We start from the raw sequence: 27,253 nt of genomic DNA, 5'->3' as shown, positions 1-27,253 counted from the left end.
CTGCGCAAGGATCAACCAAACATCACCCGGTATTCCTCTGCGCACGGATCCTCCAAACATCATCCGGTATTCCTATGCGCAAGGATCAAACAAACATCACCCGGTATTTCTCTGTGCACAGATCAACCAAACATCACCCGGTATTCCTCTGCGCGCGGATCAACCAAACATCACCCGGTATTCCTCTGCTTGCGGATCAACCAAACATCACCAGGTATTCCTCTGCGTGCGGATCAACCAAACATCACCCGGTATTCCTCTGCGCGCGGATCAACCAAACATCACCCGGTATTCCTCTGCGTGCGGATCAACCAAACATCATCCGGTATTCCTCTGCGTGCGGATCAACCAAACATCAGCCGGTATTCCTCTGTGTGCGGATCAACCAAACATCACCCGGTATTCCTCTGCACAGAGATCCTCCAAACATCCTCTTGCCAAACTCCCTGTTCTCTACAGCACTTCCCTAGTAGAATCCCTACTAGAATTTTCAACTACTTTCAAATGTTTTTAGACAACAGAACTGGGCTGCATTTCTTACCTATACATCTAATTTTATTTCTTTGAACTGGGACTACCACCCACATAGAACCAGCATCTTATAATCAATATACATCAATTCCCCTGTGCAACATCTAGCATGAACACACCACCCTTATGTCAAGATTATATCAACAACAAAAATGTAATGTCTGATTGAGACATGAAGGAGAAATGTCTTAATTCCAGTATGTTTTCCTCATCTGTAATAACACAAAAAGGGATGCATTGTAAGTTTGGGTTAAACATGGCCATTCATGCTCAAACATCATACATGCACTCCGCCTGCATCTTTGAGTCTCCTGTCTTTGTGAAAACATCCATCTGTAAATCGATCTCCATGTGTTCTCCGGCCCAGAGCACAGGAGAGGTTTTGATGAGTATCTGCAGAAATGAGTAGTGGTAGTGAACAAACAGCCCCTCCTGTTTAATGCACTTTCATGCTGCAAAAGTACTGAAGAAAAAAAACAGTATGATTAACCTAACGTCAGGTGATCAGCATTATTACATTGTAATATGACTGCTCAACATGTTGGAACTGTATAATGGTGCTGCTTAGTGAATTAGTATTTGTACTCTGTTGGTTGTGAACTTGTTATGTTTTAAAGTGCCTGTGAATGTAAGAATGTGTGTTTGTGTCTGCACACGTGTGTGTGTGTGTGTGTGTGTGAGTGTGCGTGCCTTTGCTGTAACGTGAGACACAACAGCTCCAGGTGCAGTAGGCAGTCACTGAGGAGGGGGCTGGCACACACTCACTCCACAAGAGAATTAGGGCCCTTGTCTTTGTGCTGCTGCCAGGAGCCCTATTGCCCCCCCCCCACCCCACCCCCCAACCCTCCCTTGCCACCTGGGGGTGAGCAGTAGTGGGTGGGAGTTCGTTTCTAGTCTGGATCGACATGGCTGGAGTCTTTACAAGGCAAGATCTGTGCACCTGGTCTTGCAACTGTTCACTCTTGCTTGAGGGATTCGAGTGAGTGAATCTGCAGGCCCACTGCCATTGGGAATCTGCGGGGATCAGTGAGGTGTTCCTCTAGTGTGACGCCTCATGGTACAATCTGGGCTATACAGGTTCTCAAAACTCTCTCTTTTCCAAAACACTCCACCAAATGGCACTGACTCCTCAAGTATGTTGATAGGGCAGTGTTTGGTTGGTAATTAGTTGATTTTGGACTATTACAAACAGATGGATGCTGTAATTGCTCATTTACTTGTACTAGTGATATTTGGTTATATGTTTTTTTCAACCTTTAACAGCCTTAACTTCCTGTAAAAATGTGTAACATTATGGTTGAATCCTGAATGAGAAAATACTATTGTACATACACTGTATGTAGGGTTGTCTAACATATAAGCGAACTTCCTTTTTTAATTGCATCCTCCTCCTTTTAATTTCCAATGCTCTTATATTCTCATTTTCTTTCTGTTTCCATTGCACATCGACTGGGAAACGTGCGGTTAAACACCATTGTGTTCTTTCCTCTCTAAGAAACAGATGTTAGCGCCTCTATCTTGGCGGGGAATTCCTATTGAGTTTGATTTTTAATGCCATTAATGATTTCATTCTATCTTAAAAAACATATGCAAACTGACAACAAAAGACCAAAAGATAAAACATTTGGCCCTTTTAGCTATAATTTTTCATACTCGATTTTAATATTGGGTCATAATTCTCACAGTTCAGATAATTAACTGAATGCACTAGGCTTTTACCGTAACCTTGGCTCAATGAAACATTACGCTGCCAAAACTCGCAATGGTCGAGATAACATCCGGAACGATTTTGTTGACGCGTTTTGTCGCTGCAGTCCTATGACGCAGTTTATCATTAACCAGGGGACCTGCCGCTCTGGTGTCCTCGGTTTGGCAGCGTTTTCTTTACAGATCCACAAGAAGCGGAATGTCCCTTTAAGACTAAGTGGCGTGCAGCGGAACAGCGGCGCCTCCTCCTCCGCGATACTGCTTGGGCTATCGTCCTATAACAGAGGTTACCCCGCCTCCCCGATCAGGAAGCTGGGGAGGGCGAGCATGCAAGTGGCCGCTTTTTGTGGCGATGGATATGGACATTGTATCATCAGACGACCGCAGCAAGTGTGAGGATGAACTAGCCTACTTTTCCCCAGAATATCGATATTGGATTGATTTTGTTGACTTTCTTTAATTTCAGGAGCCCGTCAATAATTCAGAACTTAAATTGACAGCCAAAACTTATTAATTGTTAATTTAACCGGGTTTATTTAGCAGTTATTTCGGCCCTGTTGCTTTAATTTCTTTGTGCAGCGATTCACATGTCGAAACAAAAGTGGATTTAAAAGAAACCTTGTTGATCAACACTCCCTCAACATGCTTCTGGTTTCTCAGCGACTAGACGCACCGCGCATGGAACCACTAGTAAGTTAATGGGTTTGTAATTATCGACAGCGCTGCCTATGATTGCGCATGGGTGGGACTAATTTAAATATTATAATAGACACAGACCTTAAGTAAATCGTATTACCAGATTCGTGTATAGGTGCGCTAGTCTACATTGAATTAAGTTTTTAATTGGAGAAACCAGCTACCACTTGGCTTACAAGCTCGTTTGCGGCAAACTTATTGCATACTATTGGGGCACCATGCAATTTTTTTCCCCAGTCGGTTGCTAGTTTTCAAAATGTAGTTGAAAAATATTTGTATACTTTACTGACACAATGCAAAACCACGTTGCATTTTAAGTTAGCAGGAGTATTACAGCGAGAAATTAATCTTAACCCTTTCTCACGCTTAACAGCCTTACAGTGAAGTTACGTTCTGTCAGTCTGTATTTGCAGCAAACTACATTTAATGTAGGCTATAAGCCGTATAAACATATGCACACTCTGTGTTTCAAGCGGGGGTGTATTTTCAGTGAGACATGGGTACAGCTTCTGTATTCAAATATACTTTTAGTGTGTCCCTTTATGTATAGTCTGTTTCAAAGTCTTACAAAATGAGCGCGTGCTTGTAGACGAAGTTCTTCATAGCTATGTCAATTCCTTGGCGAGAATCAAGCAAGATGAGTTAACAGTTGCTAATGCGGAATCTAAACCGTTTTACAACAGCATTTTCGGTCTACTGTCGTCAGTCACCGGAACAAAAGACCGGATTAAATAATGTGTTGGCGGTTTATTTAATACTTGCGATAATCATAATATCGATGCTTGTAATCATGCATATGGAAGCGCGATCTAAGTTTTGTGGATTGGTGATAAGAGACCGTGGCTGACACGAGGAAATGAGACCGGATGGTTTGTTTAGGATTAATGCAGGCTGCAAGGATGCGTAATAGGATTAACTAGATGGCAAAGGCCCATTTTCAAGCCCCCGCCTCTAAGAAGGCACTGCACCTAACTCTTAATGAATGGTCTGTTGGACTATTTATTATGCTCATTAAAACGGGCACAATAAAAATGTCTGAAAGCGTGAATTGTGCCAGTAGACTGATTACAAACGATGTGTACGTATTAATATGTTGCGGCCATCTGCCTTACCGATCGATTATCAAGACCAATTAGGTAAACAGCGAAATAAGACTGGTCCATCAGGTGTGATATATTGTCTGTACTAGCCCTTTGTTTTGACATGGATTGGCTGTAATACACTGACGGACCTTACGTTTTCATTCGTGTTGTCTCTGTTCCTTTTGGTTTAATACTTTTCCATTGCACCTGGTATATTTCTAAAAACACCTTGCGTGTTTTGTATCGGATTCGTGTGTGAAAATAATTTGCTGCAGTTCAGAAAACGTAATTGAGATTAAAAGGCACTGCGGCAACAAATAATGTGATTGTGCAGTGTAAAAAAAAATCAGTTTCCCATCATTAAAATTTGAATATTTTAGTGAAAATATATTGCAGGGTTAAAGTTCTGGAGCTAGTAACTGACCGCGGAATGCGAGGAATAGATCAAGAATGTAGCCATGTGATGAATCTGCTTCAGGAATGCTACCGTTCGTATGCTCGCACAATGACAAGCTCAACTTTGTCCTCATGCATTGTGTGAAAGACACACGAGAAACGCCAGTTTTATCACATGCAAGGCTGCAGATGTTATGTCAGGACACATTTAGAATCACCCATCGAGCGATAAGTTGCTGCCAACTTTCATTCATCGGTTTTTAGATAGCGCAAACGATCGACTACAGGTTTACCGCGAAAACGTAAGATATTGAACTTGCCAATAGTAATTCGTCTTGTCGTGTTACACTTGATCTGATCTACACGTAAGGTCTCTATCCTGTGCTTGCTCCCAGTTTTATGAATCGCCAATTTCAATCATGAGCCTTGATTTATAGCAGAATAGCTAATAGATGATACAGCTATCAGGGGATATATTAGTCGTATGGAGGTACAGGCGCGCAACTTTAAGCATCAGAATATGAAGCGGGTGACAGTAGAATCATACTCAATAGGTTCTTAAACATTTTCAACAGGAATATTACTGACGCAATCACAAATTGTTTATATGTTTCATTTATATTCGATGTGTAGGCTGGGTTTGAGGTTTTTTTCTTCTCGGTAGAGCACTCTCAGTACATCTATTCACACAAGATTGGCGGTTAATTTCCCTTGAACTCCAACGATGTTTGTCTAAATTGGTTGCTGGCCAAATTTGTCATCAGGCTTTGAAGTTCGCGTTAAAAGAATATACTCAACAGAAGGAATGCGCGATTGCTTCAGATCTCCTATTCAATGTGCCAGTGTTTCAGTCGCGGTAACATGAGCATCTGCGGGCTTTGTCGGGGTTGGATTCCACCTCAAAGTTTAACCAAAAAAAAAAAAAAAAAAAGCGAAGAAGGGGCTACTTTGATCTAACAGACAATCTTAAGTTATGAGATCATTTAGATTTACAAATTTGGCTAAGCAGGACGTGGCTCTCCCCATTACCATTTAGAAGCATGCATTTCAGCTTTTCCAATAAACTGCTCAGGCGTTTGTATTTTGATGGTCGTAAACTGATGTTAAACTCTCACTTTTCTGACTGAGATTGAGCGATCGGTAAGGGGGCGGAATAAAATGTGGGGCTTTTTCACTGACGAAACATATGGTGTATAGCTCAGGGGGAGAGATTGCAGGGTGGGGGTACGGAGACTGTGATGGAGGGACAGAAGAGGAGGGTGGGGTGGCCTTGATCGTGTTTGTGAGGCCAGCTGTTCGCTGAGAGGTGAGAAATGGGGAAATGCCGCGATCAGATGGGCAGTGCCAGGCTGACGGATCAAGCCGTCCGCGATCGTCACAGCTCCCGTGGATTTTCATTCATCTACTCAGTCATCCGGTCGGTAGTCTGACCAAGAAATTAACACGTACGACGCTACTCCCGCCACAACCTGCAAGGCGTGGCGAAGAACTTTCATTTATCTCTGTTAAACTGGAATTGACAAAGTAGATGAGTAGTCCAGGATTTCACCAGAAGAGCAGCGTTAGCAAGTGCTTCTCACTTCCTGTTTGTTCTCAATACCACAACTGATGGAGCTTTGAATGACGGCGGCGGTCACACGCGGGCAAACATTTCTTAGTGACTCAAAATGGGTAAATACTAGTAAAATTTTCATTCTCACACAGTCATAATTGGAGGAAGTTGTTCTCAAAATTCCGGACACAGACATACAAACACACGCACTGAGAGAAATCCGAAAGCCTTCGGTGGAGTCAAAGTGGTTTGAAAGGTACCCAGATAAAATAACCGGATAGTCTCTTGAATAATTTGGTATCTTGTTTGGGTGTTGTAAGAGAAGAGGCAGGGAACTCCATGCTATGTTTAATTCAGGTGTATGTGATTGGTATTAATCTGGGGTGGGTGGAGAGCATTTCATTTATTTCCTCACCGGGTTTTTGAAGCTGTTTATTTTATTTTTATAATTGTATTTTCAGGGCTATTATAAGAAGTTAAAGAGACCTTTTCGAATTTAATTTGCTAACGGGGTGACTGCGTGTGCAGGGTTGAGTTTGCAAGTGAGTATTTAAACAAAAAACAAGGGGTTGTGGTGAGGGGGCGAGGGGGCACAGCACACTGAGTGGTATCACTGAGTGCCACAAACCCTCCATCGGGAAATGGCATCACTGCCCAGGGATCATAACAAAGAGGAGCATGCCCCCAAGTTCCTCTCTGGTTCCTCTCTTCTGCTTCCGAAGCTCAGGCTACTTACTGCTGGCTAAATTCTGTGTGGGTTTTTTCATTCTTTTGTTATACAACTGGCTCTGTCTTTTGCGCATTGCTTTGCTGAGGCCTGATGTCGTCTTTATTGCCTTTTCTAAGTATCACCTTGGAAAATATAATCTTGTTAACAGATGTGTCCAATCATTGTCTTATTTGTTGTACACAAGTAGCAATTATGCCGTTTATCAAGCCAATTAAACCATTTGCATTTCTTATCATTTTTGAAAACATTTGAACATTGTCATGTTTGAACGTGGGGGGGGGCGGTGTGGCTCAGCAGGCATTGGCTCTGTGCCTGTGTTCAGAAGGTCGCCGGTTCGCGCCTCAGCAGAATACTCATATATCCATGGGCCCTTGAACAAGACCCTTAACCACCAGCTCCAGTGGTGCTGACTCTGTGCCGTGACCCCCAACCTTGCTCTCACCTGCATGTGCTTCTCATGAAGAGCAACATGAGGTGGGTGAAGAGAAACACTCCAGTGTATTTGTACATATACTTGTGCAAATGCCAAATAAAGGATCATTTCACTTCACAGAAACACACCCACATAAGAGGAGAGATTATTATAATTACAGAATGTAATTGATTTGACAATTTTTATTGGTAAATAATGTCAGCAACACATTTCTAGAAAATAAGAATAGAAACTTTCGCCTTGCGTTTTTTGGCACATGGCGTCTCCTTCCTTGCAAATGTCATAGCTGGTATGATCATGTGAAAGGAGGCTGTCATGTCGAGTATCTAACCACCATGCGCCATCTCGCAGCCATCACAGAGGCCTTCAATGGAAGAGCTTTCAGAAGGCAAGCTGCTATCAGTGTAGTATGCATGGGTAGGCACTAGAACTTCTGGTTTGCTTGTGATCAAGTCTCTGTTGGGTTTTACCGTCGACTCTTGAAGTTTCAAGCATGTCTGTTCATTAATCTGGTAGAGCCCACTGTGCTTACTGGCATCAGGCCTAGTTTTCTCCATGATGTGTTCAGAAGCGGATTTCGAAAAATAGGCCTTAGTCCAGGCCTTGATTGATTGTAGAAGCAGTTTGTTGTAAACCATAGTTTTACACAAGGTTGAAATGGCAACTTGGCCACATCGTCCAGGTTTAAAATGACTGTATTTCTTTGCTATTTATGATGACATTAGTGCCTTGTTGATAAGATGACCCTGAGTTAACATTGCATAGCTTCTATTGTCAACTGGCGAGCGAACATGGTACTGTGAGTAAACTAGGACCCTCTAAACTAAGCTGTACCCCGCTTCTGCCTTGGACAGATAGGGTGGGGGTCATGGTTTAGGGCCTGGTATTCATAACAGTCGAGGGATTCTGAATTTCTCATTCATTTTATATATCACCCCACTTTAGTCTCTCTCTGATCCATTTTATACTTCTGTACTTGAATAAACCAAAATCAGATTGCTTGCACACACATACACCCTAGTTGAAGACAAGTATGTTGTGGAAATTACAACATAGACAGGATGCAATGACTCCAAGTTCATTCCGATTCATTGCCCTTATACACAAGTAATTCTTTCTGGAGGGGAATAATCTTCAGTTCGGCACCATGGGGCCTGCTTCTCTGACCTCCTCTTGTCCCCAGGTTTTAAAGGAATGATGGAACAGTTATGCTGAAGCATTGAATTCTTGTATCATGGACAAAAGCCCGACTCCTTTAGATCCCAGCTGCTGGTCATGTTCTGTAGACCCCTCTGCTTTTGGGGTGAGCTACCTTTTTTCTTCTGCCATGCACTGAAAATACACTGTGGGGAGGTTCTGTAACATCTACACATCGCCTGGGGTGACTTTGAGTGCATGCAGCCTGTTGGGCTAAATTTACCAGTTTTATATTTAAAGCTTTCAGAACATCCAGTGATCACCCACCCCCACCCAGTACACCTCTGCCAGCAGCCCCATGCAGGGAGTGTGGCTGTCCTGTCAGCTCTTTGGACACCCATGAGACTCTGTAGCTCATTGAACAGTAACTGGGTTGCAAGCCTACCAGAGGTGAACTGCAAACTTCAGGTGGTCAGATGCACAAGCACATATACTCACACAGAATGTCATACTACTGCATTCTTGCTATTTCTCTACATCATTTGTGCTGACGGGGCTGCCAAACCTTCCCTCAGCGTGCACAGGTCACTCAGTCTTTCGCAGTTGTCATAGTAGCGTCTGGCAGCAGTGTTTCAATGTGAAACTTTTTTTTTTCTAAGGCAATGCACTGCTGCTTAAATTATTCATTGGTAGAGATCTGACAAAGAACATTTTTGTGTTTTTAAGCATCCATTTGCAGGCGCATATCTCTAGATTAATAAATGAATTGCATGAAAGGCTAGCAAGGAAATGCACATCATAAATGTTTTAGCGGAAGTTATGTCTGTTCTCTTTATTGATGGACAGATTGTGGCTATAAGCAAATTAATAATCCATTGTTGTCTTGTCACAACTCCCTCAGCTGAATCTCCCAGAAAGCTTACTGCAGCCACAAAATGAATCCTGAAATGTAATCCTCCTTTTCCTATTGCACTAAAATTATATATACAAAAAAATTGGCTAAAGGGAAGGGTAGTGTCTGATTTCATTGTGCTGTTTTGAGAGACCAAACTACCTTGTATGCTATTCTAGTTTACCAACTCTGTCTCTTGTCATCTTTTAGTGGAGGTTGCAATGGATTGGAGGTAGTCTATAATTTAGAAAAAATGGCTACCCTCTGCCATCTTTCAAGTGTCTCGGCAATCAATGTGCCGCTACGAGAGCAGTGGGAGCCCAGGGGAGATGTGAACAAATCAGCTTCACTCAGAATGTCATTCCCGCACTATACTGTCACAGACTCACTTCACATACTCTTGATCTTCCTCTCAGTAGAAGGGTGGTCATCTTCTCCCATTGGCCAGTCGCCTTGGTAAGTGAAGGGGACGCTTTTCTAGTCTAACCTTAATCATAGCTCAACAGCCACTTCATTAGGTTCACCTACTATAAGCATCTTGCACCTCCAAATGGCAAATCATCAACATCGGGGTCAAGAGAGATTTTCATGGAATCCAGCGACTATAGTTTACAGAAGAATGGTGTGATAAACTGAAAGTATTTAGTCAGTGGTATTTCCCTGGCCAAAAATACCCTGTCGATGAGAGAGGTCAGAGGAGAATGGCCAAACTCATCGAAGCCAACGGGGAGGGTACAGGTGCAAAAATAACAGCTGATGGCTTCTCTGAACACAAGTCGTCTACCCTTGAAGTTGTTCTAGAGGTAAAAGCTGGGTGTAACTAACGAAGTGGTCGCTGAGTATGCTTCATGCTTTGATTCTCGTGATAAGGGGTGACACTGTATGATATAGAGTGGTCAGAGAGGCTGGATGGGGTGAGCTTTGTGTAGATGTTTAAATAAGACAAACTACGATAATCTGGTAACGCTTAAAGCAGTCGTCATAATGCATAATGCAATGGTCAGTGTAAGCCGTTATAATGCTTTATGAAGGTATTTATAGTGCATTATAGATGAGAGCTTAATAGAGCATTCATAATGTGTAATAAACATGGTTTTAATGTGTTATGCCTTTTTATAAATAGTTATAGCCATGTTTATAATACTTTCTGAATGCATTATAATATTATATTATTATTAAATAATATTATAATATAGTGCTTTAAGTAAAGTGTTACCAATAATCTTTTATTGTCATTATACTAAGTACAATGAAATTTGTATGGCATATATCTTATAAGGGCACAGAGAAAGAAGGAGATGAAAGGAAAACAGTACAAGATACAGTGCAAAATATGTATCTCTTACAAAGCGAGGTTCACACACTGGGGAGTGGGCATCAAAGGAGAGGCAGGAACCACGCGGTGTGACAACTGTAATGATGGGGAGATTCTGTTACGACGAGGTCGCTCTCAGCAGATGTGGGAGGAGCCTCAGCTGGTGTAAGCATAGCTAATATTTAGCAGATGTGGCAAAGCTGATAATTGGAGCTTCATACGAAGAACCTTGCCACCGGTTTTAATTTGTTTTTAGCCGACCAAGGCACAGAGAGAATAGGAGCATGTTCTGACAGCTTGGTGTTGTCATGCTTACTAGCGGAATGGTTTGTTGCGTGCCTGCTGTTGTTGGCAAAATATTTCAGGGGTGAACTTCGGTGTGCTGGGTTTCTGCGTGCCTTTAAAAAACAGCCCAAGGGGAGATTGCTGTAATGTGATTCATGTGGTTTGGTGACCCTGCTCTCACGCAAACTCGTGCCTCCTCCCAGGGCCACCTCTCTCACTGACTGGTAAAGCGGTGTGTAATTGTGAGACTGATTCAATTAAACTAGTATGTAATTTTCCCTGCTGATCCGAGCGAATTTACTACAAACAGACTTCACTTCTGCCAGCTGTCCTTTAGTAGGAAAAAAGAGGGGACAGTTGGAAGAGCAGATCTGTATGTACTTAAAAACCTCTAGATACACTTAATTATGATTAGTCGGCTATTGAATTCACTCTGTCTCAGTCTCAGAGTAGAGTTCGTGGGACTTTTATGACCAGCGGTGAGCTTCATACCTGTCTGAGATGTGTGGTTATAGAGCAAATAATCGTGTAGGGAAATGTCTCACTCAGGTATCAAAAGCCTCAGGTAATTGAAAATGTTCTGCCCACTGTGAAATAGTAACATTTATGCAGAAACACCATGATTCACACAAGTTTGTCAGTTAATCTATTCCATGGAGTTTGTTCTGGTGGGTTTTTTGTGCTAGAAATTAATGAGCAATTTCATTTATCTTTGGATCTACAAAGTACCAGTACTTCACTGGAAAGTTGCCCCGCAATGGCCATTTTGTCTGTGGAACTGGCTGAACACCTGGTAACATCTAAAATTTAAGAAGAAAAAAACTTTCCTTGGATCTTCCCAGTGTAGTAAACTCCTTTTCCCTGCGTGCGGAGCCCAGCTGCGGTAAACTCCGCCTTCTCAGTCATGGCGTGCGGAGCCCAGCTGTGATAAGCCCCACCCCTTTTGCTCTGGCTTGTGTGTGCACGTGCAGCCTCCTTTTCTGGAAGGCCGACTTGACGGAGAGCCCTTAAAGGTCCAGGTGTCCCCACCCACACTTGGGTCACCGTGCAACTTGGAAATAAACGTAATGAGAAGCTGATGTGTGTTTGAGCTGCGAGTGAGCGTGAGGTGCTTTTCCTGGAGGCTTTTGGACAAAAGCGAGGTCAGAAATTCCTACTCTAGCCCCCCGCATTGGAAGGGAACCTTAGTGGCTTCAATGCAAGGAGGATATAAGGGTATGTGTAAGAGGCAGCAGGCTGGGATGTCATCCTTAGGTTTCAGTTAAAGTTTAAATAGCTTTACTGGCAGGAACCTTATCTCTGCATACATATTCTAGCTGAAATAATAGTGTTAAAAAAATTAAATGTGAGTACTGCTTGCTGCCATCTCAATCTTTCTGGGTAAACGCTCCAAGCTCTGCATCTTGATCCCACTTATCCCATTTACATACATTATTCATATTTTTTGATATTCCTTTTTTCTTGTATGTGGTTTGGTGCCCCTCCCCCTGCACCAGTGGTTTTGGATCACGCATGTGGAAAGATGTGAAGTTTGATCTTATTGGTACCATAGTCACAGTAATGCCAGAACAAAGAGCTTGTCCACATTAGTCTCATTATATGACACACGGCAGTTGTGTAATTTTCTGGCTGTTGGTCTCCCGCATGCAGCTGGGGTTTTGATGCTGGCCCCATGGAATCTCAGAGACCAGCCAGGATGCAAAGTGGACTGAGTGTGATCTGGAGGATGGTCGCGTCTGAACTTTTCCGCAGCCTGCACATGCACCCCGTCTGGTCTCACTTAAAGCCAGTCCAGGGCACCTTGGTGCTGTTGCGTAGCAAGCGAGGGGCTTCTGTGCGTCAGCTCAGCTCCCGACGAGCTAAACGAAGCCTGGGACATCTGTCACTGGCTGCCTTTCTGAACGTTGTCACTGGTGCTGATGGCAGCAACTGGTGGCACTGGCGCGCCTACTGATGGTGCAGCCGGCTAATTGGGAGAACATGCTGCATGTGCAGATAAGAGAGGGCAGCTCTGGGACGTTTAGCTTACTTAGGGGATCCATGGGCTTTCCATAGTGGTGGAGATTCCAGTCATTGCCTATTCATGGTACTTCCTCCATCTCAAACCCATTCACATCTAATGATAGATCTAGCTATTCAGCCTGGGAGGAAAAGAAAGCATTTCAAACCTCCTGAGATTAAACTGAATTGGACTGGATATTTGGGTTGAAAGGAAATAAGGGGCCTTGAGGCAGTGGGCAGGGTAACTATAATAGAGGTCACAAGGTCATAGTTCTACGTCATCCGGCAGACACTGAGAGACGGAGGAGGAGAGGGAGGTGGACTGGTTTTTACTGGATTGAGATCGTCAACCCACCCTTGTCCTTGCATATTAAAGCTTAAATCGGATGATAATAATTGAGATGTTAACAAGTCTGCACGTGTCGGTATGACGGATTTCTCTTACTTATGTGGGATGTTTTATATCTAAACACAGCCCTTATAAATGTGCTTGGAACAATATGCAAGGTGTCAGTTTTATCACAAAGTGTATATAGTGTACAGAAATGGTAACATTTATGGGATTAATAGATTTCTTTTTGTTTGTTTTTTTCCCCCCCATTATATACAGGTAGACATCTTTACTGAAGCTAGTTTCTTCCTCAAGGACAGAAGGGCAAGTCTTTGTGACTTTGAGTGTGTCCATGACTACAATACCATCCATCCATTTTTTACACCAGCGTGTCCTATGCAGGGTCCCAGTGGTCCGGAGCCTATGCTGGAAGCTATGGGCGCAAGGCAGGGAATTACCCAGGATGCAGCACGACAGGGCACCCCTGACACTATCATTTTTTGTATTGCATTAGATTGGTTTTGGTTTATTTGGGCAGTCGACTGACACCCGGATGAGATGATTACAGTTAAATGAGACCACAGTCTTGTAAATGAGTTTGGGTATTTCACCAGCACTATCTTCACCATCTCAAAACACAAAAATACATGTAGACACTACTTTTACTCTTTCTAGGGGCGTGACCCCCTTTCCATTTAGTTCTGCTTTTATGTTTTTGAAATGCATTTTGAGAAATGTGGGTGTGTGTGGGAGGCTTTGTTTTCTGATGGTTGTGCGCACACGCGTGCATGTGTGTGTGTGTGTGTGCATGTGCGTGTGTGTGTGTGTGCGCGCGCGTCTTCTGGAGGTATATCAGCACATACCACGAGTTGGCTTTATACCATCCCCTCTGTCTCTCGTCTTCCTTCCTCTCTGCGCGTTCACTGGCATTCTTTGAATGCAGTGCTGAGAAATGCACCTTCCGGTGCCCTGAGCTGAAATGCTGGGTGTGGGATCGAGAGAAAGCGACAGCAAAGGGGATCCCCTGATCAAACTGCCGTGACGTGGGCGACGAAATTCGATGAAATTTCACCGGGAAACTCCTTTGGGGTGGTGGAGAGAAGCCGAGTCCCCATAATGAACAGCATGGTGTCAGGAAAATTGTCGACCGCTTCTTGGCGGGAGGGGAATCAACTGCAAACTGGCAAGTCTGATACAGAACTGGACATGATTAACGCTGTGCAGGAAATCTGTGGAAAAGGATGGGGGGGGAGGGTGTCACACCTTATGTTGGTGTAGCTTTACAATGGGGGGGTCTGACTTTTTGACATCTTTTTTTTTTCTTTTTTTTTCTGGGTTTTGGGGACGATGCATGAAAATGAGAAAAGTGGAAGGGTTTCAAGTCGGTTTCAGTGAATGTGGCCAGCCAAGAGTTTCGGTAATTAAACCTGGACCGGCAGCTGAAAGGAAATGATAGCGAAGTCGAGTTTACGGGAAAGCGCGCTTGAAGAATGGTCACAGCGAAGCACGTTCCATTTCGTTTCCTCCCACAGCTGTGACATCATTCACGATATTGACGGTTAAATTTATGGATATGGGCCATTGTGCCCATTCCTGGGGGTGCGTGCGGGCTGGGGGTGCGTGCACCTGCCCCTTTCGCCCAAATGAATGAAAGTGCCCCCCTCCTAGCATGAAAAAGTCATTGCGTATCACTGGGTGTTTTCCATGTGTTGCTGCCCCCCCACACAATAACTAGCCTGGATGTGTCACAGTGCCACTACTCGACATGAAATGAGGAGATAACTCCACTGACATCCTGTTGCATAACCCTGATTATAACAGCCCATCTCCCACCACAGACCTGGCTTCAGATTGTGACGTATTGACTGCTCACTGAAAAACTGAGGGCGTCTCCCCAACTGCGGCTCCGCCGTGCGTCTGCGTTGCTGCTCATTCTCTCATTCCACATGTCATCGTCTTCCTGCTTTTTCTTTCATAGATTTCCCCTGTCGATCTTTGGTCTTGTTGACGCAGAGGCCAATTACGATGATTAAGAGAATGTGTCGTCTTGCTAGCCCACATAGCGCACAAAGTCCTATCCTCGCTCCCGCCCCCCTCCTCCCCTTTCCAAGGTCACTAGGTCATATCAGTCTTCCTCACCACCATGGCTCTTGCCTCCATGCGTCTTACTTCTTTAATGCTCAATCAATCCTTGCCTCACATCTCACTTTTCATTGTTCGGTGAAGATGTTACACCTGCACTAGTAATTCAGAGAGTAGAGAGTAACAGTTGCTGACAAGTGGTCACTTATATCCTTGCTAAGGGGCAGAACGGGAGCCAAAGATTCCTTGTAGTTGTAGGCACCAGTCTGTGTACGAGCTTGAGGAAAAAACATGGTGATGGCTCTCCGACTCGAGGCAGCGAGGCCTGGGATGACATCAGGCTTCCATAACTCTATGACGTTCTTCCCGAAGGTCTGCGGGTGTCAGAGAGACACGGATGTGGATGGAGAGCAGAATCTTTGCACCATTAAATCTCACCTTTTGGATTATTCATGTCATCAATAGTTAATTGCGTAAGAAAAGCTTTTTCTTCTGGGTGAACTACAACGGACCGCATTGTAGAGAACTTCAGAGGCTCTGGGTTTGGGGCATTTAGATGACCTTCGCTGACACCTCTGCTCTTCGATTTAATTCCCCAGCCTGGCTTATTTTAAAATCCCCGTGACCTGGAATCTCCTGTCCACGTGATTGTTTGTTTGTTTGGTACAGAGGGAGACCCAAAATAAAACTCGGTCTGGGGATGGCCATGTGGATCTCAAGAAGATGGAAATAACTAAACCCTGAAAATCCCCTTGGGGGAAGGCGGGGGGTCGGTTTCAGAATGTCCTCCTACACGTCACTGTGCCTCAGAAAAATGGAGTGGAGTAACGCAATGCTTCGTGTGTGAGTGTATTTCGGTGAATGGACCCAAGGAGGAGACTGAGCCCTGGCCTGACTGAACTATGTGCTGAAGCACTGAAATAGCCCCTCACTGGGGGGATTACTGTTGGATTTAGTGCACTTTCATTGGCCTCGTTCAGCTGCATGGCTGGCTTCTATCAATTAGCAGCAGTCACGACTCTGCTTGGTCTGCTGTCAGTGCTGTTTCCCCAAAGGGTTTTAGGCGGTTTCCTCGCACTGGGAGTTTAGCTTCTGCTATACTCTTAACACTGTTCCTTTTAAATTCATTACTCTTGTCCTCGTTCAAATGGAACTTGAAAAATATTGCGATTCCTTGAATTTTAAATGCGAGCGCGGGGAACATAATGGCTGGAGAACAGGTGTGCGTGTATCGTGTCTCGTGTCTTGTGTCTCGTGTCTCGTGTGGTGGTTCTGGTAGTAACAGTCTGTCCCCTTACCTGTAGGTGCCCGGCTCTGTGAAGAGGACGCTGGATATGGCTGACAGCCCCTGCAGTCCTGCAGATCGAGGGGGTGCCAAGCGGCCGTGTCTACAGGATGTCACTCTGGCTATGGAGCCCAGCTATGAAAACCCCTGCTTACCTGCCGGTCCCAGGGTGAGAGATCGTGGCCGACCCTCACAGGGTGGCAATATGGATTTGCCCTACTCTATGCCAGCCAAAGTCGGTCTCGGACTCCCGGTGAACATGTCTGTGGGCGCGACGCCTTCGTGCGTGCCCCCGCCTTCTGTCGAGCAGGAGCTGCAGGACATCCTGGAGGAGCTAACAAGGAACCCAAACCGCTCCCTTCCTGAACTGGACTTGGAGAAGATCCTGGGGAGCAAAGGGGACGATTTGTTGGGCAGTGAAGGGGCATTTGTGCACCCCGTGGGTGATGGCACCCCCAAGCGTTCCCCCCAAGGTGCCTCGCCTCTGGAGAGTCCACGCATCCAATCGGCAGGTTTCATCCGGGCTCCTGCTACCAGCTCCCCCAAGTTAACGCCCAGTCAGCCAGGTGCTCCCTTCTCCCTGACCCACCCAGCCAAGCCCCTCTCGCAGCCCCAATCCCCTGCCTGCTCTCCTATGTCATCACCAGCTCACTGCAACCTGCCTAATTCAAGATGGCACGAGGTCCCTCATGCTCAGCAGCTACAGGCCGCACCGTACCAATCCGACAAGCTGGCCAGCCCTGCCCTAGTCCCGCCCCCGTTTACTCCCCAGAATTCCCAGGCTTCCTTACTGCCTGGCACGGTTCCCTCCTCAGGCCAGCAGCAGTCTGCCACTCATGGCTTCGGCCCCCACTGCAGGGGGGGCAGCCAGCTGTTAAAGGCAGCCATGCGGGTAGGACAGAGTGCCAGCGCTGGGGGCGCCGAGCCGTACTCCTTCAATAACACCACGCCCCTTCGGCACTTCGACCCAGACCCGTCCATTCCCAGACCAGGTCATGTGATGCCGGGACAGGGCTCCTCTGGTCACTATGGCACCCCGAATCTGCAGCTGCTGCCACCTGCTGGCCCGGCAGTCAACACACCAACGTTGCCTCTGCAGCAAGGACAGAGAAGCCTGGAGCCAGGAGGAGCAGCGCCCTGCATCCGAGGGGTAAGCACTGCCAGACTGCCGATGAATGATACTAGTGTCTTCAGACAAGAGCCCTCCAATCATTTAGACCAAGCAATCAGCCTTTCTACCATTGTTGTTCCTTGATAGGTTACAATACACCTATTCTTTTAGCTGGTTCCTTGATGTGTGAGTTTGTTCAAATGTTTTGGTTTTATAGAAGAGGAGATTGGAGGCCCACCACTTTCTTTTTTCTTTTGTTTAAGAAATATCCAATAATGGGAAGCTATTCATTAGCACACGCTTAGAAATATCCTTTTGTCAGTCCTAATGACATTCTAGGTCATATGTTGACATTTTGTTTTTTTTGTTTGTTTTTGTGTTTCTGTTTGTGTTTTAGTTTTTTTTTTCCAAGTCTGAGTTTCTGTTTCGGTCAGCCCAACTCCCTCACTCTGCTCTGGTTTAATCATACAGGTACTGCCATTTCCTGACCGTGTGGAATTTATTCTTAATAATTTTGGTTCTCTTTTCCAAACACCAACCAGTGCCACTGCTGCTCTTGCAGCTGGGGGGGGACGGGACGGGGGGTTTTCATTTAACAGCGTCAGAGGCGCTGCTCTGAAAGTGAGGCAAACGGAAGCACGTTGACCGCGACGTCTACGCGCGCGGGATCAGAAGCGGCGAGCGCTGACATGCGCACCTGTACTCGCACGGATGGGGATGTTTGTACTGGCATGCTGTCGTGCACTAGGGCAGATGCGCACTTTGCCATAATGTGTGTGCTTGGCAATGCACAAGTGTGGCGGCCCGTCCATCCGTGGCGCTATTCTGTCTTCTCACCATGGGGATCTCCTAGTGTGGAAATGTTACATTAAGTTTGACAACTTTCAATTCTCCAAGGTGAACTCACTTCTTTCTCTCACACTTTATTCTCAGAAATTCTATGTCCACAACCCAACCAAACATAGAGTTTGCGTGTGTTTTATGCAGGGGTGGATAGAGGGGCGGGGCCACAAGTGGCATTGGCCCCAGCTGAAGGCTGATTGGCCCCCCAGTGCCCTCTCAACCTGCCACTCACTGATTCATAAGATATCATTGGTTAATGGTAAAGGTGGCCCCTCTGTATGAATTATGACCCCTCTTATGCCCCTCACCTTATCTGTCAAGCTGTCTAATGAAAACCCCCGTTACAATCTGTTAGGTATGAGCACAGAGCTTTTATGACCTTTGCAATTGTCCCTGTCCCTCTGTAAACTGTTACATGGGCTTTTTTCTAAGAGATGGATCTGAGCCAGTGGATGTTCTGGAGGAAACCTGACAGGAAGAGGGTTTGCTGGGGAGCCGTTGAGGCGGCAGCTGTGCATACGGCATGTGTGAGTCACTCCGGCAGGGTACGGAAGTGCAGCCTGTGTTCAGGCCTGGACACGGACCGGTGGTGAACGCAGACCCACATTAGCTCGGCCTCTTGTTGACTTTTTACTACTCTTCCCTTTTTTCTGGAGGCTGGAAAATGCAGTGAAGCAGAGTGCAAACACACTCTGCCCCCTTCCCTGCATATTTCCCCTTCCAGATGTGTCTCTGGCCAGAAACCACTGCTGCCACATGAAGTCAAAAATTAAACTTGTTTGCATTTCTTAACTGAACTGCATTTTCAGATTAGGGAAACAACAAATTGTGTCTGTGTATGTGTGTTTGTGGATTATGTTTATATTACATTCTGGGAACCAAATGTCCCCCACAATGTGATTAAAAACCATAGTTTTCCCCATAGAGATGAATGAAGAGTCCCCAGAAAGATATAATTACAAGCCTGCATGTGTGTGTGTGTGTGTGTGTGTGTGTTGGGGTGGGGGGTGTTATTCAGCTATTTTAATACTGGCAGCTATTTTGGTCCTTAGGAATTAGGGATGAATCCCGTAGGAAATGCTCCTGCTCCCCTGAACTATCAATCTAGTTTCCAGCCAGTCTGCTGGCACCTCCTCCAGAGAAAGGAGGAGACGCGGCCAGAAGAAAACGGCCCCAGTGTCTCTCCTTCCTGGAGAGAAGGTCAGCGCGAGGGGGGAAGCACGCACACACACATACACACACATGCGCGCGCATGTAGGGTAAACATACACACACACGCGCGCACACACACACACGCACACACACCGACAAATGCACGTGCATACACACACACATACGCAATTACATTTATAACACTCTGGGGACTCTGGAGGAGGTGCATGGTGAGAGGAAGGTCTGGGCATCCTTGCTTAGACTAATGATAAGTGGCAGAAAATGGATGTATGGATGGATGGATGGATGGACTCTCCATTTATTTCTATGGGAAAAACTCTAATCCCAACAATAACAGCCTTAACCCCTAAGCCCTAAACTTAACCATAAATAAGCAAACAAAATACAAGACTTTGCCAGTTTTAATTTTTGATTGCATTCAGTTTTTTTTTTTTTTAAATAAAATAGAGTTTTCTCTTGCAGGGACCAGAAAAAATGTCCCCACAAGGTAAAAAGTATCAGGATTTTATTACGCAGTGGGGGCATTAGGTCCCCTCAGTGTATTATACACAAAACCACACACACAGGTTCACACATGCACACACACGCACTCTGGCTTGGTGTGTTTCTCGTCTTTCCAGAGTTTCTTTGCCAAAGCCATGGCAACAATATGCTGGAATAAACAGGTCCCTGAGAGAGCCAAATTCCCTATTCCCAGCTCCCGATCATTGGTGTTGGCTCATATTTGATCCCGTTACTCCGTCTTGGAGGGCTGGGGGCGAAGGAGAAGCGATGGTTTAGAAGCAGGGCAAAGGCTGGGTTTGTCTCAAGGATAAACTGTACTGGAGGTCACATTCTAAGCATTATTTGGCCTACGAGTGGTAAGCCAAGACTCTCCCAAGGAAAGTTCAAGAGACATAGCATGAGACATGACCATGTCCTGTCCAACCAATCCCTCATTGGCCACTCTTCTTTCCAACTAGTCCCTCATTGGCCTCTGCTACTTTACTATTAATTCCTGGTTTTGTATTCTGCCCTGCGATCCTGAGCAGAATAACCCGTTATTAAATGGGCGGGTGTATTTTGCATTTTGTAATAATTGCCCTGTGTATATCTGGCAAGTAAGAATTTCACAATAAATAAACATCTCAATAATATAGCTAGGACTTTGTATCGTTAAATCTTCCACGAGAACTCATTAATGTTGTGTTTCTGCTACAAGTTATTTCTTAATTAATCTTAATTATATGTTATCAGGATCTTATTGTTCTTATCAGTGATTTCACAAGGGTGTTAGTTGTTGTAATTTAGAGTTAGGCATTCATTTTGATCCCTTACCCTGAAGCCATGTCTAGGCTATGACGACTCTGAAAGCGTAAAATATGGGTAAGCAACTATCCGAAAGATAGCTGATCCCACAGTGCAAAAATGCATTGTCTTACCGAACGTATTAATAAATGTCACCATGCCACCAGCAGGTAACCTAGAAAATCAATGGGATTATCATCGGATGGTATTATGACAGTGTTTGGATGATTAATTGCTAGGTTCTGCCTCCTGATCTTGTAAGAGAAGACTGGAGAGTAGAATGCAAGACGAGTATAAAATGGCAGCATTTATGAGAATAGATGAACAGTCATTAGACATTTAAACATAAATGTATTGTTGTTCTCCGGCTTCCGTGGCATTAAAGGTAATTCAGGCAGGATTAGCACGAGTGATACTGCTGGCTTTGCTCCTCTCACCTAAACGTGAGCCATCGAGCAGATAGACTGTGGCAGGTATTGATGGGATTTCAATTTCTGTGCCTTGCTTGGATTGTTTTCCGCAAGATTAGACCAAGGAAATGACATTTTCTGCAGAAGAGTGTTGGGTCTGCAGAGTGAAAGGGTCACGAATGGTGGTAGCATGTCACCTTAACCCCCCTGCCAGACTTAAATTATATTTTTGAATTTTATGCATTCAAAGGACCCTGTAAAATATTAGACCCCTTGAATCTGCCAGGGTATCCATAACCCTACTGCACCCCTGGGTATGTGTGGCCTAACTACAGTAAACAGGAAGTCCAGAATATTTCATGGCTCAGTAAGAAATCGTCATACTCGAGTATTATAGTCTGAGAGAATAGTAATTTTAAGAGATTGTTAGTCAGGAATGCTACTACCTGACAAATTTAAATATATTAAGCATTGCCGTTTTGACACCCTAAACATAAGTTAAAATAATGACTGAAACAGAAGATAGATAGATTTCCAATAAGTTGTGCGTGTCATGGTGGGAGAGAATTGTTTTTTATTCTCTCCATGCTGACAGGATCGTTGACATCGCCTTTTCTTATCTCGGCAGCATAGCTATATTTATCGTTAATGTCTCTATTATTCTTGCTCGGTGGGGGCAGATACCTGTTATGCTCGATATCAGCATGCTCTAATTTTATTTTATTAGCATTTAAAATTCTCTGAAGTATTAGACCTAGTCACACAGCAACCTTTACAAAATGATTAGGCAATTATGAAAAAAGGGAAGATGATAACGCACGTCTTTAAGGGCTTTATACCACGACGCCAGTTGTAGTTGCTAAAATCGTAAAAATGTAAAAGGTTTAGCGGTGAAACACGCTAATGCAGGCGACAAAAAGCGGGAAATACCATCGGTTTTCACTTTGGTTTCTAAACCCATGTCGCACCTGATTTAACAGAACGATTTAAAAATCCAGAAAGTGTAAACGAGGCAATGGAAAGTGAAGCGTAGACTGGGCTCACGAGAGCCCCCTAGTGGGCAATTCAGGAATCGCGTGATATCCTCTTGTGAAAAGGGCGTGAAAAGCGAACAAAGGCTCACATTTACGGGTTATAGCTGCCGGTGCAAACGACGACAAAGAAGCGATGAGGAAACTGTGCTCTTCCAGACACGCCGCCCGGTTTTTGTATATAGGCTGGCCCGGGAATACCATGGTGTGAGAGGGTTTCATTGTGTGTTTGTAGTTTTTGCATCCAGTGTATGTGAAAGCGAGCCCTTGGCAGCAGCAGATATAAGGAAAAAGTAGCCAAGCTTAATTTCATGCCACTGGTTTAATGTTTAAGAGTTTTAAGCACTGACTCTGGTGTGTGGGCCCAATGGAAAAAGAACTTTCTGTGCAATTTGTGGATAAAGAGGAGAGAATTAAATGATATGATGGATCAGTTTTTCCCAACCTAGTCCTCAGGGACCCCAAGAGAATCCTACTGGGAGCTGGGAGGGAGCAAAAATGTGGACTCTTTGGGAGTCCCCTAGGACTGGGTTGGGAAACACTGTCTTAAATTACATCCCTGCTTCAATCAAATGAGTAGAGTTTCCAGTGACTGTGTAGCTCGTTTGGCTGGTGTTACGTTTCAGGCTCTTATTTTAAAACACATTTAGCCTCCGATGCTCCCCTGACACCTGACATACCTCCTGTGTAGCGTCTCCATGATGAACGCTGATTCATCCGATGATTTTGTCAGACTTATAAGCAGCTGGGCAGTAGGCTACGTCTTGCGTGCATTTTCTCAGCAGACGGCTTCATCCAGAGTGACACGAATGTGGATCAGAGACCAGGGTCAGCCAGGGTCCCTGGAGCAATGGGGATGAAGGGCCTTGCTGAAGGGCCCAACAGTGGTATCTTTGGCAGCAACGGGACTTGACCCCATAACCTTATGGAGATGGGCGTGGAGCCCTGAACCTGGTGTGTGATTTGTGATATCTGATAGGTCAGGAAAGAGAGTAGCTACATGAACAGTCTGCCGCTCTTACACCTGGCGATACCATCCGCTGATCTTTGTGTATAGAATCGCTAGCTGAGGATTCCGTTTTAAGGGAAATTGAACCATAATATAGAACAGACCTAACTGACTGAATTACACCCAAACAATATGCCTTTGGGCAGCAGTTTGCTTGGTGGCCAACATGTACCCTGGAGATTACTAGCAGCAGCAGGACTAGTGTCTGTTTCTGTACTAAATTAGAACCTGAATTTCTCATATTTAAATAAAAATACATAGGGATTGATGTTGATGTTTTCATATGTTGATAGCACTTTGGTAAACCAGGATTCCTGGAGCGATAAGCACAGGGGGGATACTGGGCCGTAAAGTAGAAGGAGGATGTTCTGCTTCAGGGCTCTTATTTGAGGGGCCTCTTCTGGGTCTCGGTGCTGACAGTTTGCAAGGATGTGTTTTTCATTATTTATCTGGCATCTTGCACTCATATAATCTTTAACCTTTTCTGTTTTCTTTTGCATTCAACACGTCAGCCATTTTTCCTGAAGACTTTTTTTTTTATACAAGTAAATCACATAGGCCATTGTTTCCACCATAGTGACTGATAATATGCTTATTCTTAATATAACTAACCTTTTCATTTTATCACAGGACCAGAATAATGGGGGAGGAGGCAGATTCCAAGACCCCACCTCGCTAAGACGGCCCACGCAGGGGGATGGGTACAGTCTTCTGAAAAGCCAGCTGAGGAAGCAGCTCATGCAACAGGTCTGTCTGTCTCTCTGTCACACCTCTACCCGTCTAGCTAAAGACGTTAGATATATTTCGTCCCCTTGTAAATCTCTAGAGGCAGATCTGTGGTAGTGAGTCAAAGAGTTTTTGATGTGCGGTGTTTCGCAATGTGCATTTTATTGACTTGCAGGAGAAGCAGAGACACACTGAGCAGATGAGCGCTGGCCTCTTGTCGGACTGCCAGCAAGTCACACCATTTCAAGGTGAGCTCTGCTTGACACGGAATTATTTCATTCATTTTTCCTATTTCCTTACTGCAATTGTTTTTTTAAATCCACTTTATATCCGTATACCTGCTACTGGACTTAATGAACAAAAAAAAAAAGTCTAAATCTAAAGCCTGAATTAAGCTTTTGTGTCAAGCCGCCATGAGCACCACAAGTGACCTACGGCATCACCAGCGTTTGTACTTGTCGCTGTGTTTGTGTCGCTCTGCAATTACACCATCAAAACGCTAGGCGATGCATAGTTTCGGATGTTGCATTTATTGTCTTCCCACCATGGGACATACTTAAAATACTACAAAAGTATCAATTAGCCTTAAGTGTTAAAGAGAGTTGGGTTGGTAAGAGGGAAGCTGTGGATCAGATGCATTCGGCAAAGAAATGACGGTAGGCATCAGAAGGTGCCTGAATGCCATTTCACCCTCCTTTCGTGGGGAAGGAGAAGTTGATACAGTGTCTGCTTCCTCTCTAGGTGTGAGCCGATCACGAGCTCCAGGCCTTGGCTATCCTATGGAGCCATCTGATCCTACTGTGGTCTCCCACAATGCAATGCTGCCTGGCCGGATGGTACCTGAGGGTTCTCATGCCCAAACCAATCATTCCATGGCGACCTTTGTTGCTAGCATGGGCACTAAGCAAGCTGCCGGTCACCCCCCCAGAGAATTTGGGACGCCTGTACGGCCGGGCCAGGCCATGATGGGATTGAACACACCACCTCAACAGATCGCCTCGCATTGTCAGACCTCTGGTCGAGCCCAGATTCTGGGGCCCTCCTTCAATGGCAGATCCATGCAGCCCCCCATGCCACAGCAGCAGCTCCCCAGAGCGCCTACGCTCCAGGGAGGCTCCGCCCCCTGCGGAGTGTTAGGTCCCCAGCAGCAGCCATGCGTTCGGCCCCTATGGCAGCAGCAGCAACAGGGATGCCCACGCACTGTCTGCAGCAGTCACATGGATCCTGGGTCGCATCAACACTTATATTCAGCAGGAGGCGCTGCGGTGAGCGGGACTCCATTCTCGCCGCAGTCCCTGCGTCCCGGCATGCCCTCCGTCCCACACCAAAACGGGCCCTTTAGCCTCTCCCAGGTGCCCAATAGGCAGGCCAGACACCCTTCCTCTAGTGACCAACATGGCCCGGGGCCGCGGGGCCTTATGTCCCCCATGGGTGCGATGAAGCCATGTCCCTCCCTTGCATTGGCTCCCCTGGGTTGCCCCTCCACCCCTAGCTTGGGCTACAGCAATGGTAGCTCAGGATGCAAACTTCGTCCTTATGAATTCCCCCATCCCCCAGGCACCTTAGCACAGGGGTCGAACGGCAGGTATGGGATGCACAGGGATGAAGCCAACAAAGTGGACTTCATAGATATGCTGGTGGGCTCCAGTGACAACTGGCTGAACAATTTCAACATGATTGACAAATACCTGGAGCAAAATACCTAAATACCTAATCTGTTAATCTGTTATCAGGACATTGTTTTTTTTTTTGTTTTTTTTTGTTTTTTTTGGGGGGGGGGGGGGGCGAGTTTTACGCCTGAACGAGATCAGAACATGGTGCTCCTACTGGTAGATTCTAGCCGGGCCTGATTGGGAATGATGGCCACATACTTCAGCAGCATATGTTCCACCACAGAAGAGTAAGTTATGTAATGTAAACTCCCAGGTTCTGTCTCGGCTGATTAAATACAAGCTTTACACAATGGTGTAGCACTGTAATAAGGTTTTCTGTGTATATGATGTTAAAGAGACTTCATTATATTACATATTGTCCAAATGTATGTTCGTGCTGGTGGCGGGGGGTGCCGGGGCTGGTGCAACTGGGCTCAGATTGGGGGAGTGCTTTGTGTCCCTGCTTCTCCTCCTTCTAAGTGTTCACAGAATTCACTTGGCTTGACTTGGTTTAAGACTCCCACGATTTCCCCTCAGATACCAGCCGGCGAACAGTAAAGGCCTGGTTCTGTTCATATGGACGGTGGTTGTCCATCACTGTTTTCTTTCCTTAAGAGTTGCACAAGGGGCTTGAACAAAGTACACTTCATAAGCATTTTTCTAAGGTGTATTCAGATTGCGAAACAAACATTCACACTTTTTTCTCAGCACAGTTTTTGTATATAAAATGAAATAAATCATTGTCATAAACTGTTGAACTATAGCTGGTGACAGTTTCTTTAACAGGTAGCGAATCTAATTTAATTTGTTAATATGCTGACAATTTGTTGTCCAATAATACTATGTATTAGAATATTTACCTATTTATGTGTTTTACATAATAATAGCTTCTGTGACTGGAGTCTTAAATTTAAGACCCAGCAAAATCAGGGGAGGGAATTTTAATGATCACAATCTTCATGTGAAAATAGCATCATTTCTCTCACCTCATCTGGTCTAGACATGAGTCAAAGATCAAAGTCTTTTGAAAGAAAACAACTGCTGGTAGAGACAGTTCCCTAATGTCCATGCTGGTGCATGTGTCTGATTGGTGCTTTATGCCAAATATTTCAGTATTTTTTTTCTCACATATCTGATAGAACTTAACAAAATCCATTAGCAGAAATGACTTAAAAAAAAAACAAATCATGATCAGTCCAAATTTGCAAGAAGCAGTTAATCAAGATCAACAAACCATAAATACACAAAACTGAAAGCATCAGTGTTCTGTCAGTCAAAAAACGTTTGCTTTAAAAGGCAAAAACTGGAGCTGAGGGTTACATTTGGGCCATTGTCACTGTAACCATGGACAGTATTGCTGTTGTCCTCCAAGGACCACAGATCAGCTGCCTGCTGTGGGTAATGCTGTATCCATAGATGTCTACGCTATATTCACCTTGTTTTTAGCAGTTAAACTATCTCTGTTACATGAAGTCAATGACATTTGTCAAATATTTGTAATGCGTTTCATTAATCTTCACGTTTTTAGATTTTACAAATAAAACTGAATGAAAGAA

The 27,253-nt window shown here is 44.9% G+C and overlaps 1 protein-coding gene across 2 annotated transcripts; it reads left to right on the top strand.

The window, feature by feature from the left end:
* The first annotated feature begins 2,535 nt into the window (after positions 1-2,535).
* LOC111846304 (uncharacterized) lies at positions 2,536-27,253 on the top strand. 2 transcript variants are annotated; one of them, XM_023816361.2, is made up of 6 exons: positions 2,536-2,928; positions 16,475-16,624; positions 16,766-17,605; positions 23,950-24,066; positions 24,221-24,293; positions 24,787-27,253. In XM_023816361.2, the coding sequence occupies exons 1-6, from the start codon at positions 2,881-2,883 to the stop codon at positions 25,749-25,751; spliced, it is 2,193 nt and encodes a 730-aa protein (XP_023672129.1). In that variant the 5' UTR covers positions 2,536-2,880; the 3' UTR covers positions 25,752-27,253. The 2 variants fall into 2 exon arrangements, with proteins under 2 accessions (XP_023672129.1, XP_023672128.1); XM_023816360.2 differs by having other exon boundaries at positions 2,548-2,630; positions 2,818-2,928; positions 16,475-17,605.

This window comes from Paramormyrops kingsleyae, chromosome 10, assembly GCF_048594095.1.
Source record: "Paramormyrops kingsleyae isolate MSU_618 chromosome 10, PKINGS_0.4, whole genome shotgun sequence".
Lineage (NCBI taxonomy): Eukaryota > Metazoa > Chordata > Actinopteri > Osteoglossiformes > Mormyridae > Paramormyrops > Paramormyrops kingsleyae.
This window is presented reverse-complemented; position numbering and strand designations above follow the sequence as displayed.